Source organism: Somniosus microcephalus, unplaced genomic scaffold, assembly GCF_052327205.1.
Source record: "Somniosus microcephalus isolate GS21.2 unplaced genomic scaffold, FLI_Smic_1.0 unresolved_chr7, whole genome shotgun sequence".
NCBI classification, from domain to species: domain Eukaryota; kingdom Metazoa; phylum Chordata; class Chondrichthyes; order Squaliformes; family Somniosidae; genus Somniosus; species Somniosus microcephalus.
Window position 1 is genome coordinate 26,213,997 of NW_028225185.1, and position 13,052 is coordinate 26,227,048.

At 55.2% G+C, this 13,052-nt stretch overlaps 1 protein-coding gene across 1 annotated transcript in view; it reads right to left on the reverse strand.

Moving 5' to 3' along the window:
• Positions 1-341: 341 nt before the first annotated feature.
• mecp2 (methyl CpG binding protein 2) overlaps positions 342-13,052 on the reverse strand; it is a 75,402-nt gene continuing 62,691 nt past the window's right edge. The window contains exons 2-3 of the mRNA XM_085978792.1: positions 6,932-7,270; positions 342-1,441 (exon numbers count right to left, since the gene is read on the reverse strand). Coding sequence (XP_085834918.1) covers positions 379-1,441; positions 6,932-7,270 — 1,402 coding nt within the window. The 3' untranslated portion in view covers positions 342-378. The remainder of the gene's footprint in view (positions 1,442-6,931; positions 7,271-13,052) is intronic.

Sequence of the window (13,052 nt, forward strand, 5' to 3'; positions counted from 1 at the left end):
TAGCATCCTGCTGACTGAAGGCGAGCGCTGCGGCCGTGTCACGGGAGGCGCGGCGAGCTTGTGCCTCTTTGGGGGGAGGGAGGAGGAGGAAAGGGGGGGCGAGGGTGGGTGGGGGGGGGGGGGCGTGAGGTGGTGGGGTTAACCTCTCGCTTGCTATCTTTTCAAGGGCCGAACGAAACACAAAGACAGACTGAACACTTGACCACCTAAACAGATGCAAACACTTCAAGGAAGAAATTAGAAATGAAATCTTGCCCCATATAAGCTTCGCGGTTCAGCGTCACTGCTCTGGGACGCCTTCGTTAGAGCCCTACTCAAGGCGAAAAAGACACAACAGCTGCCTCGCTCAATATTTGTTTATCCTTCTTCCTATCAAAGTCAGCTAACTCTCTCCGACACGGTGGCCCGGGTGTCCGCCGCCTCCTCTCGGCTTGGCCTGGGCACGCTGGAGATGACGCCCCGCGGGTCCCCCTCGCCTCGCAGTCTGCCCTTGTCGGTGAACTCAGTCTTTGAGGGCTCCTTCACGAGCAGGTCCGCCTCGGCTCTGCCCCGCGGAGGCTTCTCCTCGACGCACGCCCGAGTGCTCAAGTCTTTGGGCTCGGTGGGGCTGCTCCTGTCCGTGGAGCTCTCCGCTTCCTGGGCCGTCGCCTCCGCTGCTCCCGGCTCCTTGGGGTCAGCCTTGAAGCTCCTGCTTTTCGGGCTCCCCTCGCGCGCCTTGTGAATCACACTCTTAACGCTTTTCTGTCCTTTGCCACTTCTCTCCCCGGTGTCCGCCGACGGCTCGGGTTGGATGATGCTCTCCTTCACGACCGAGCTTCCGATCACCGGCACGCTGGTGTCCTCCTCGAAGATGCGGGTGCTTTTTCTCTTCTTCAGGGGAGAGCTCTCCTCCCCCAGGTTCCGCTTTTTGATCGGCAAAACAGTCACCTCCTCGGGCTTGATGGGAGGCTCCTTGACGATTTTCTTCTTCACCGCCGGCACCGCGCTGACCACGCCTACGCCCCCGCCCGGCTTTCTGCCCCTCTTCTTCGGGATAGCCTGGGGCTCAGCCTCCAACTTCCTCTTCCTGCCCGGGACGCCTTTCCGCACCTTCGGAAGCTGCTCCGTGGAAGACGTGGCTCCTTCGGCTTTCTGCAACGGGGGAGCCGAGAAAGGCATCTTAACCAAGAGCTTGGCCGCGCTTTTGTCCGACAGCCGCTTGGACGGGCCGCCTTTCCGCACCCGCTTGTCCTTCCCGCTCCCTTTCGGCCTGCCCCGCCCTCTCCCCGTGCCCGGCGACTTGGGGGTCTTGGTCTTTTTGGGCGGTTTCTTCTCTCTCCTCGAGGGGCTCCCTCGGCCCGTGACCGTGAAGTCGAAGTCGCTGGGGTCCAGGGCGGTGTCGCCGACCTTCTCGAAGTGCGCCAGCAGCTCCACCTTGGAACGGAAAGCCTTTCCTTGTGGGCTGAAAAGGCAAAAAAATAGCGTAAAAATGGGAGGCGCGACGTACGTTCTCGATCAACTCCCTTTAAAGCTGCAAGCTGTTCTTAGTCTCCTCAAACTGCTCCCACCACCTCTCCCTGTGACACTGTAGCTGAAACCCATCACCAAACCAGACACACAGGGTAGAATTTCTGGTCGCCCAATATGGACTGCACAGAGACACCATAGAGACAGACTCCACTTACATGCAACCGGGGAGTTCAGCTGGGGGCTGGCGTGAGACAAGGCTTTTGGAACCCCAAGTATTGCTGGAGCTTAACTAGCTTAAAGCAGGCAGCTTCCTATCACAGTACACTTCCCACAGCTTGCCCGGCCTAGGATCACCGTAGCCACAAGGAAACTGGCTTGCTGGAGCCAAACGAAAAGAAGCTCAGTCATCAGTTCGCCGACCTAAGTACGAAGGGAGCGCCGCACTGTCGGAGGGGCGGTACTGAGGGAGCGCCGCACTGTCGGAGGGGCAGTACTGAGGGAACGCCGCACTGTCGGAGGGGCAGCGCTGAGGGAGCGCCGCACTGTGGGAGGGGCGGTACTGAGGGAGCGCCGCACTGTCGGAGGGGCAGTACTGAGGGAACGCCGCACTGTCGGAGGGGCGGTGCGGAGGGAGCGCCGCACTGTCGGAGGGGCGGTACTGAGGGAGCGCCGCACTGTCGGAGGGGCGGTACTGAGGGAGCGCCGCACTGTCGGAGGGGCGGTACTGAGGGAGCGCCGCACTGTCGGAGGGGCGGTACTGAGGGAGCGCGCACTGTCGGAGGGGCGGTACTGAGGGAGCGCCGCACTGTCGGAGGGGCGGTACTGAGGGAGCGCCGCGCTGTCGGAGGGGCGGTACTGAGGGAGCGCCGCACTGTCGGAGGGGCGGTACTGAGGGAGCGCCGCACTGTCGGAGGGGCGGTACTGAGGGAGCGCCGCACAGTCGGAGGGGCGGTACTGAGGGAGCGCCGCACTGTCGGAGGGGCGGTACTGAGGGAGCGCCACACGGTCGGAGGGGCGGTACTGAGGGAGCGCCGCACTGTCGGAGGGGCGGTACTGAGGGAGCGCCGCACTGTCGGAGGGGCAGTACTGAGGGAGCGCCGCACTGTCGGAGGGGCGGTACTGAGGGAGCGCCGCACTGTCGGAGGGGCGGTGCTGAGGGAGCACCGCACTGTCGGAGGGGCAGTACTGAGGGAGCGCCGCACTGTCAGAGGGGCGGTACTGAGGGAGCGCCGCACTGTCGGAGGGGCGGTACTGAGGGAGCGCCGCACTGTCGGAGGGGCGGTACTGAGGGAGCGTCGCACTGTCGGAGGGGCGGTACTGAGGGAGCGCCGCACTGTCGGAGGGGCGGTGCTGAGGGAGCGCCGCACTGTCGGAGGGGCGGTGCTGAGGGAGCGCCGCACTGTCGGAGGGGCGGTGCTGAGGGAGCGCCGCACTGTCGGAGGGGCGGTGCTGAGGGAGCGCCGCACTGTCGGAGGGGCGGTGCTGAGGGAGCGCCGCACTGTCGGAGGGGCAGTACTGAGGGAGCGCCACACGGTCAGAGGGGCGGTACTGAGGGAGCGCCGCACGGTCGGTACTAAGGGAGCTCCGCACTGTCGGAGGGGCAGTACTGAGGGAGCGCCACACGGTCAGAGGGGCGGTACTGAGGGAGCGCCGCACGGTCGGTACTAAGGGAGCTCCGCACTGTCGGAGGGGCAGTACTGAGGGAGCGCCACACGGTCAGAGGGGCGGTACTGAGGGAGCGCCGCACGGTCGGTACTAAGGGAGCTCCGCACTGTCGGAGGGGCGGTGCTGAGGGAGCGCCGCACTGTCGGAGGGGCGGTACTGAGGGAGCGCCGCACTGTCGGAGGGGCGGTACTGAGGGAGCGCCGCACTGTCGGAGGGGCGGTACTGAGGGAGCGCCGCACTGTCGGAGGGGCGGTGCTGAGGGAGCGCCGCACTGTCGGAGGGGCGGTACTGTGGGAGCGCCGCACTGTCGGAGGGGCGGTACTGAGGGAGCGCCGCACTGTCGGAGGGGCGGTACTGAGGGAGCGCCGCACTGTCGGAGGGGCGGTACTGAGGGAGCGCCGCACTGTCGGAGGGGCGGTGCTGAGGGAGCGCCGCACGGTCGGAGGGGCGGGACTGAGGGAGCGCCGCACTGTCGGAGGGGCGGTACTGAGGGAGCGCCGCACTGTCGGAGGGGCGGTGCTGAGGGAGCGCCGCACGGTCGGAGGGGCGGGACTGAGGGAGCGCCGCACTGTCGGAGGGGCGGTACTGAGGGAGCGCCACACGGTCAGAGGGGCGGTACTGAGGGAGCGCCGCACTGTCGGAGGGGCGGTGCTGAGGGAGCGCCGCACGGTCGGAGGGGCGGGACTGAGGGAGCGCCGCACTGTCGGAGGGGCAGTACTGAGGGAGCGCCGCACTGTCGGAGGGGCGGTGCTGAGGGAGCGCCGCACGGTCGGAGGGGCGGTACTGAGGGAGCGCCGCACTGTCGGAGGGGCGGTACTGAGGGAGCGCCGCACTGTCGGAGGGGCGGTGCTGAGGGAGCGCCGCACTGTCGGAGGGGCGGTGCTGAGGGAGCGCCGCACTGTCGGAGGGGCGGTGCTGAGGGAGCGCCGCACTGTCGGAGGGGCGGTACTGAGGGAGCGCCGCACTGTCGGAGGGGCGGTACTGAGGGAGCGCCGCACTGTCGGAGGGGCGGTGCTGAGGGAGCGCCGCACTGTCGGAGGGGCGGTACTGAGGGAGCGCCGCACTGTCGGAGGGGCGGTACTGAGGGAGCGCCGCACTGTCGGAGGTGCCGTCATTCGGATGAGACGTTAAACCGAGGCCCCGTCTACCCTCTCAGGTGGACATAAAAGATCCCATGGCACTATTTTGAAGAAGAACAGGGGGAGTTATCCCCGGTGTCCTGGGGCCAATATTTATCCCTCAATCAACATCACTAAAACAGGTTATCTGGTCATTATCACATTGCTGTTTGTGGAATGTTGCTGTGTGCAAATTACAATACTGATGCCAATTACAATTATAACAGTGACCACACTTGAAAAAAGTACTTCATTAGCTGAAAAGCGCTTTGGGACACCCTGAGGTGGTGAGAGGCGCTGGAGAGATGCAAGTCCTCTCTCCACAGGTGCTGAGGGTGTTTCCAGCAGTTTTGGTTTTTATTCCCCTTTCATTTTCACTCTTTACCCACACAGTGTTGTCGGTGAGCCGGAGAAACTACCAGTCTTTATAAAAGCTCTTCCACATGTCTCCCCGGTTAGACCCACTGGAAACGCAGGCCCACCAGCTCAGCTGTGCAGTTCAGCGGGGGCGGGGCCGCATAGACCGGGACGGGACCGGGCTCGATCCGCCCTCGGAGCCGGGTCAATTCATCTCAGCCGTGTCGGCCGTTACAGTCAGAGCCAGGGCCCCGGGAGAAGGATGGGGGAAATTCGGCAGAGTTCCCGCTCCTGATCAGTGTGTGTGTGTGTATACACGCGGGTCAGGCAAGGCTTGGCTGTGAGGGCCCTGCAGTTAAACTATATTCATGATTTAGACGAGGGAACTAGATGTAATATCTCCAAGTTTGCAGACGACACAAAGCTGGGTGGGCGTGTGTGCTGTGAGGAGGATGCCGAGAAACTCCAGGATGATTTGGATAGGTTGGGTGATTATACTGCATTTGCCATGCATCTGCCCAATGTGGATAAATGCGAGGTTATCCACTTCGGTGGCAAAAACAGGAAGACAGATTATCTGAACGGCAATAGATTGGGAGAAGGGGAAGTGCAACAAGACCTGGGTGTCCTTGTGCACCAGTCGCTGAAGGTAAGCATGCAGGTGCAGCAGGCGATTAAGAAGGCAAATGGTATGTTGGCCTTCGTAGCGAGAGGGTTCGAGTACAGGAACAAGGATGTCTTGCTGCAGTTGTACAGGGCCTTGGTGAGACCGCACCTTGAGTATTGTGTGCAGTTTTGGTCGCCTTATCTGAGGAAGGATGTTCTTGCCATGGAGGGAGTGCAGCGAAGATTCACCAGACTGATACCTGGGATGGCAGGAATGACGTATGAGGAGAGATTGGGTCGATTGGGCTTATACTCGCTGGAGTTTAGAAGAATGAGAGGGGATCTCATTGAAACTTATAAAATTCTAACAGGACTAGACAGACTAGATGCAGGAAGGATGTTCCCGATGGCGGGGGAGTCCAGAACCAGGGGTCACAGTCTAAAGATAAGGGGTCGGCCATTTAGGACTGAGATGAGGAGGAATTTCTTCACCCAGAGAGTGGTGAACCTGTGGAATTCTCTACCACAGAAGGCCGTTGAGGCTGATTCATTAAATATATTCAAGAAGGAGTTGGATATATTTCTTAAGGCTAAAGGAATCAAGGGATATGGGGACAAGGCAGGGACAGGGCACTGAATTTGGATGATCAGCCATGATCTCATTAAATGGTGGAGCAGGCTCCAGGGCCGAATGGCTTCCTCCTGCTCCTATCTTCTATGTATCTATGTGATGCGCTATCAATTACTCATAAAAGACTGAGAGTTAAGAGAGTAACTAAAGGCTTTTATTAACAAAAGAATGAAGGTCTGCCTCGAGTGGTCGACCGGTCCAGAAATACAAAGGGCTGGGGACCAGTCACCTTTATACTAGGACTTGTGGGAGGAGTCAGCCGAGGCATGTCCAGGCATGTACACAGTGGAATACAAACAGTGGTTTACCACACTATGTAACTCTCTGTGGACACTCGCTGTCCAGGGTCACATAAGGAATTGCCATTTGGGCCAGGTACGTGCAGTTGCTCGAACAACAGCACAACTTGCATTTATATAGCGCCTTTAACGTAGTAAAACACCCTAGGGCGCTTCACAGGAGCGATTTTCAAACAAAATTTGACACCGGGCCACACAGAAATATTAGGACAGGTGGTCAAAGAGGTCGGTTTTAAGGAGCGTCTTAAAGGAGCAGAGAGAGGCGGAGAGGTTTAGGGAGGGAATGCCAGAGCTCGGGGCCCAGGCGGCTGAAGGCACGGCCGCCAATGGTGGAGCGGTGGAAATCGGGGAGGATGTTCAAGAGGGTAGAATTGGAGGAGCGCAGAGATCTCGGAGGGCTGGAGGAGGGATTTGAAAACAAGGATGAGAATTTTTTTAAATCGCGGCATTGCCAGACTCCGGGAGCCAGTGTAGGTCAGCGAGCACAGGGGGGGGCGATGGGTGAACGGGACTTGGTGCATGTTAGGACACGGGGGGGTGTGGGGGGGTGTGGGGGGCGGCAGCAGAGTTTTGGATGAACTCCAGTTTACAGAGGCTGCAAGGTTGGGAGGCCGTCCAGGTGTGCGTTGGAATAGTCGAGTCTGGAGGTTACAAAGGCATGGATGAGGGTTTCAGCAGGTGAGCTGAGACGGGGGCAAACCGGACCCAGCACGAGGCCGCAGCATCATGAGAGGCGGGGAGACAAGAGAAAAAACTCTTAGAAATACATTTGAAAAAGTTCAAGTAAGATTTTAATGGTTACCTACTTGATAATGTACACATCGTACTTCCCTGCCGACCGGCCTGACTTCCTCTGCTTCAGCTTCCGTGTCCAGCCCTCAGGAAGCGTGGGGTCGTCGTACAGCGGGCCCCGGTCTCGGATCAGGGAGCGCCTCGGTTTCGGAGTGGAAGGGGTGGCCGCGACAGTCCCCTCTTGCTCTGCCGTCTCGGCTTTGCTCCCGTCGGCCAGCTCCGGGGCCGGAGCTTCGGCGGGCTGGGCTTCGCGGTGCTGCTCTTCATCGCGGTCCTCCTTCTTCTTGTGTTTCTTCACTTTTAGCAACTTCTCCCGTTGCCCGCCCTGCTCGTGGTCTTCGGATTTCTCTTCACTGCAACCAAAAAAAAAGAGACCGTCACTTATTTGTTTAAAAAAAAAATGGAGAAAACACGAGCAAATTTAAGATCCTCGGGATCTGCCCGCGCAGCCACCACCAATGGGACAAAGCACTGGAGAGGCGACACACTGCTCACACTCGGCCCTGCTCGTGTGTTTCAACCTCCGTAACTTCTCCAAGGCCTCACTGCCGTCCTGTACCCCAACCCAGCCTCCTCTTTCCCGTCTCTGCTCCTCCCACCCCCCCCACCACAACCTACCAAGGAAAGACCTCGATCTCTTGCCTCAATTGGTGGTGCAACTAAGAATGGCAGAACGCGAAAGTCCTTACTGAGCTGAAAATAACTGAAAATGTTGGAAATGCCCCACAACAACTTGCGTGTAATGTAGCACCTTTAATCCCAGGGCACTTCACAGGAAGGTAATCAGGCAAGATGTAACGCCGAGCCCAAGGAGGAGTGACAAAGCTTTGTCCAACAGCCAGGTTTTCAGGATGGTATTTAAGGAGGAGAGGGTGGGGGTGGTGTGTTGCTGCATTAAGCAATCTTCTGTTACCTCTGGTGTCCCCGAGGATCTATCCTTGGCCCCTCTCCTGTTTCTCATCTACATGCTGCCCCCTTGGCGACATCATCCGAAAACACAGCGTCAGTTTCCACACGTGCGCTGACGACACCCAGCTCTACCACTTCTCTCAACCTGTCCACCATCTCTAAATTGTCAGACCGCTTGGCCGACATCCAGTCCTGGACCAGCAAAAATCTCCTCCAATTAAATATTGGGAAGACCGAAGCCAGTGTTTTCGGTCCCCGTCACAAACTCCGTTCCCGAGCCACTGACTCCATCCCTCTCCCCAACATCTGTCTGAGGCTGAACCACACTGTTCGCAACCTTGGGGTCATATTTGACCCTGAAATGAGCTTCCGACCACATATCCGCAGCATAACACAGACCGCCTACTCCCACCTCCGTAACATCGCCCGTCTCCGCCCTTGCCTCAGCTCATCCGCTGCTGAAACCCTCATCCATGCCTTTGTTACCTCCAGACTTGACTATTCCAACGCACTCCTGGCCGGCCTCCCACATTCCACCCTCCGTAAACTTGAGGTCATCCAAAGCTTGGCTACCCGTGTCCTAACTCGCACCGAGCCCCGTTCGCCCATCACCCCTGTGCTCGCTGACCTACACTGGCCCCCGGTTAAGCAGCGCCTCGATTTCAAAATCCTCATCCTTGTTTTCAAATCCCTCCATGGCCCTCGCCCCTCCCTATCTCTGTAACCTCCTCCGGCCTCACAAACTCCCCGAGATACCTGCGCTCCTCCAATTCTGGCCTCGAGCACCCCTGATTATAATCGCTCCACCATTGGCGGCCGTGCCTTCTGTTGCCTCGGCCCTAAGCTCTGGAATTCCCTGCCTAAACCTCTCCGCCTCGCTACCTCTCTTTCCTCCTTTAAGACGCTCCTTAAAATCTACCTCTTTGCCCAAGCTTTTGGTCACTTGCCCTAATTTATCCTCATGTGGTTCGGTGTCAAATTCTTTGTCTTAAGATACTCCTGTGCAGCGCCTTGGGGCGTTTTACTACGTTAAAGGTGCTATATAAATACACGTTGTCGTTGTTGTTGACTTGAGTTGCAATTAATTCAGTCTTATGGTTAGAATCACTATTTTTTCTACTCGAACATTAAAAAAATCCAAAAGTAGAGTATAATTTCTTCAGAGTATAACACAATTTACAAGCAGAGTTTTGGCAGCGGATTTGAGTGTAAGCATGCGCTCATTCTTGTACCTTTCGCTCTTCTAAACTTAACACAAAAGCTTCCTTTTAAAAAAATATATGCACGCTTTTCTCCTCAAACTGGGAATGGCCTTGTCTTGTATGGTCAGCTGCTTCTGGTCAATGCACCATCCTTCAGCCGATTCTTACGCACACTAGTTTACATTTCTGTACAGCATACATACATCAACATGCTTTTGCGTCGGTTGAAATGCCCTTGTTGAACACCCTATTGGCAGAACTCCCAGTTTCAGTCCTGGGGACCTGAAACTGGTCACCTGAACAAAGTGACTGCTGCTAAGTGAAATCCGTGTCTCTCTCTCTTACTCCCTTCAATGATGTCAATTACTTTTAAAATCTCTATTGAATGACCTAAACATGAACACTGTTCAGAAGCCGAATTACTTGTACCAACGGACGTTTTACCACGTTAAAGATGCTATATAAACGCAGGCTGTTGTTGAGGGATCTGCTTTGTATTTTCAGGTTACGTAACCCAAAAAAGCACGTAAATTTAGTCAAGTTGAACAGCAACCGCAGTAAAGATTAAAGATAAACAGTCTGGCTGTCAGAATGACTTTCAAAAAATCAAACCACTACAAACAGCAGCAATTAACTTCAACAACTCTTAAAGCATCAGCCGCAGTGAAGCAAAATCGTACACAAACCTCGTCTGCACAATAACCGGCCTGAATCCCCAATGCGATTGTGCCTGTTTGCGCACAGGAAAATGATTTGCGCTCCACGCCTCTGCTCTGTTCCACATGCCGCCCAGCCCAGCCAGCTGCCAGCGCGGGGAGGGGAGGCAGCTCCGATACCCTCGCTGCTGCTCACGGTGCGCTCTCCTCTACATTGGGGAGGCCAAACGCAGATTGGGTGACCGTTTCGCGCAACGCCTCCGTTCAGTCCGTAAGGGAGAACCCCCGAGCTCCCGGTGGCCTGTCACTTTAATTCTCCGCTCCATTCCCACTCGGACCTCACTGTCCTCGGCCTCTTACACTGTTCCACAGAAGCTCAGCGTAAGCTCGAGGAACAGCACCTCATCTTTCGATTAGGCACTTTACAGCCTTCTGGGCTCAACATCGAGTTCAACAATTTCAGATCATAACCTCGGCCCCCATCACATATATATACATTTATTATTATTTTTTTCCCCCACACTTTTGTTTGGCCTTTTTTCTTCCCTCCCACATGGCAGCTGTCCCTCACTCTGCCAGCGCCATTCACACCTCATCTAGAGCCATCCTTTGTTCCTTAACCTGTCCCATTACCGCCTCCTCTCGCCTTGAATATCTCTCAATGTCTCTCAATCTCGCCCGCTTTCTATCCTATCACATAGAAACATAGGAGGAGGCCATTCGGCCCCTCGAGCCTGCTCCGCCATTCAATGCGATCATGGCTGATCATCCAAATTCAGTGCCCTGTCCCTGCCTTCTCCCCATATCCCTTGATCCCTTTAGCCTTAAGAAATATCTCCAACTCCTTCTTGATTATATTTAATGAATTGGCCTCAACTGCCTTGTGTGGTAGAGAATTCCACAAGTTCACCACTCTCTGGGTGAAGAAATTCCTCCTCATCTCAGTCCTAAATGGCTTACCCCTTATCCTTAGACTGTGACCCCTGGTTCTGGACTCCCCGACCATCGGGAACATCCTTCCTGCATCTAGTCTGTCTAGTCCGGTTAGAATTTTATAAGTTTCAATGAGATCCCCTCTCATTCTTCTAAACTCCAGCGAGTATAAGCCCAATCGACCCAATCTCTCCTCATACGTCATTCCTGCCATCCCAGGTATCAGTCTGGTGAATCGTCGCTGCACTCCCTCCATGGCAAGAACATCCTTCCTCAGATAAGGCGACCAAAACTGCACACAATACTCAAGGTGTGGTCTCACCAAGGCCCTGTACAAATGCAGCAAGACATCCTTGTTCCTGTACTCGAATCTTCTCGCTACGAAGGCCAACATACCATTTTCCTTCTTAACCGCCTGCTGCACCTGAATGCTTACCTTCAGCGACTGGTGCACAAGGACACCCAGGTCTCGTTGCACTTCCCCTTCTCCCAACCTATTGCCATTCAGATAATAATCTGCCTTCCTGTTTTTACCACCAAAATGGATAAATTCACATTTATCCACGTTATATTGCATCTGCCATGCTTCTGCCCAATCACCCAACCTGTCCAAACTGACCTTCCCTTTTGTTCCTTCATCCCCTCCCCCTTTTCCCAGCCCCTAAACCTGCTGCACAATCTATTCCTTTTCCTGCTTTTTTCCAGTTCTGACGAATGGCAATAGATTGGGAGAAGGGGAAGTGCAACGAGACCTGGGTGTCCTTGTGCACCAGTCGCTGAAGGTAAGCATGCAGGTGCAGCAGGCGGTTAAGAAGGCAAATGGTATGTTGGCCTTCATAGCGAGAGGATTCGAGTACAGGAGCAAGGATGTCTTGCTGCAGTTGTACAGGGCCTTGGTGAGACCACACCTTGAGTATTGTGTGCAGTTTTGGTTGCCTTATCTGAGGAAGGATGTCCTTGCCATGGAGGGAGTGCAGCGAAGATTCACCAGGCTGATACCTGGGATGGCAGGAATGACGTATGAGGAGAGATTGGGTCGATTGGGCTTATACTCACTGGAGTTTAGAAGAATGAGAGGGGATCTCATTGAAACTTATAAAATTCTAACAGGACTAGACAGACTAGATGCAGGAAGGATGTTCCCGATGGCGGGGGAGTCCAGAACCAGGGGTCACAGTCTAAGGATAAGGGGTAAGCCATTTAGGACTGAGATGAGGAGGAATTTCTTCACCCAGAGAGTGGTGAACCTGTGGAATTCTCTACCACACAAGGCAGTTGAGGCCAATTCATTAAATATATTCAAGAAGGAGTTGGATATATTTCTTAAGGCTAAAGGGATCAAGGGATATGGGGAGAAGGCAGGGACAGGGTACTGAGTTTGGACGATCAGCCATGATCTCATTGAATGGCGGAGCAGGCTCGAGGGGCCGAATGGCCGACTCCTGCTCCTATCTTCGATGTTTCTTCTATGAAAGGTCATCGACCTGAAACGTTGACTCCTTTTCTCTCTCCACAGATGCTGCCCTGGCCTGCTGAGTTTTCCCAGCGTTTTCTGTTGTTCCTTCCGACTCCCTGCTCCCATTCTAACAACTGCAGCGCGGGTGGAAAAGGTCCCCAGTGAACGCTACGGTGCTGGAACAGTTAACAGGGCTGCTTCACGCTTGCTAGCCGTGCCAGATTCGTCACAGGAATAGTGTTGGTTTCAGTCTCGCCTCGGAACCTTGAGCTGTTGTTTCATTTTATTTAGAGTCTTTGGAAGAAATCCAATCACAGTTTTCGTTTAGCCTTTCTGAACTTTAGTCGGGTTTTAGTTTTACTCTTGGATTTTTTTTTTTTTTTTTTAAATCACTTCGTTTTTATTTCCGAACTTTGTGCTTTTGTTCAGATCTTTTTAGAAACATTTTGAAAAACGTGTTTCAGCAAATACCCGAACTGTTGTGTCACTTCTTGATACTAAGGGAATCGAGGGATATGGGGATCGGGCGGGAAGGTGGAGCCGAGGTACAAGATCAGCCATAATCTTATTGAATGGCGGAGCAGGCTCGAGGGGCCGAATGGCCCACTCCTAATTTTTGTTATGTTCGCAGAACTCACAAAAACTTGGGAAATAATAAACTGAGGCTTGAATGACAGCGAGTATTCAGCCATTTCAGTTACCAGCACCTATTCCAATTGCCGAGGCCACCAACCTGTGTTTTAGTTCCAGAAATAATTCCATTTTAGCTTGCATTAGAAATCTAGTTGACGTAAAAACTATTTTAGTCAACGGCTATTTTCCTCTGCATCTTATTTCGCAAAAACAACACTGTCGGCCAGGGGTAGGCCGATAGGAGGGAGCATGGTGCGCTTCTCAATCCCCGTACCGGGGACTGGGTAACAGCTGGGCACACCAGGGAAGGCAGCGGAGGCCCCGAGGCAGCGGTGGAGCGGTCCTG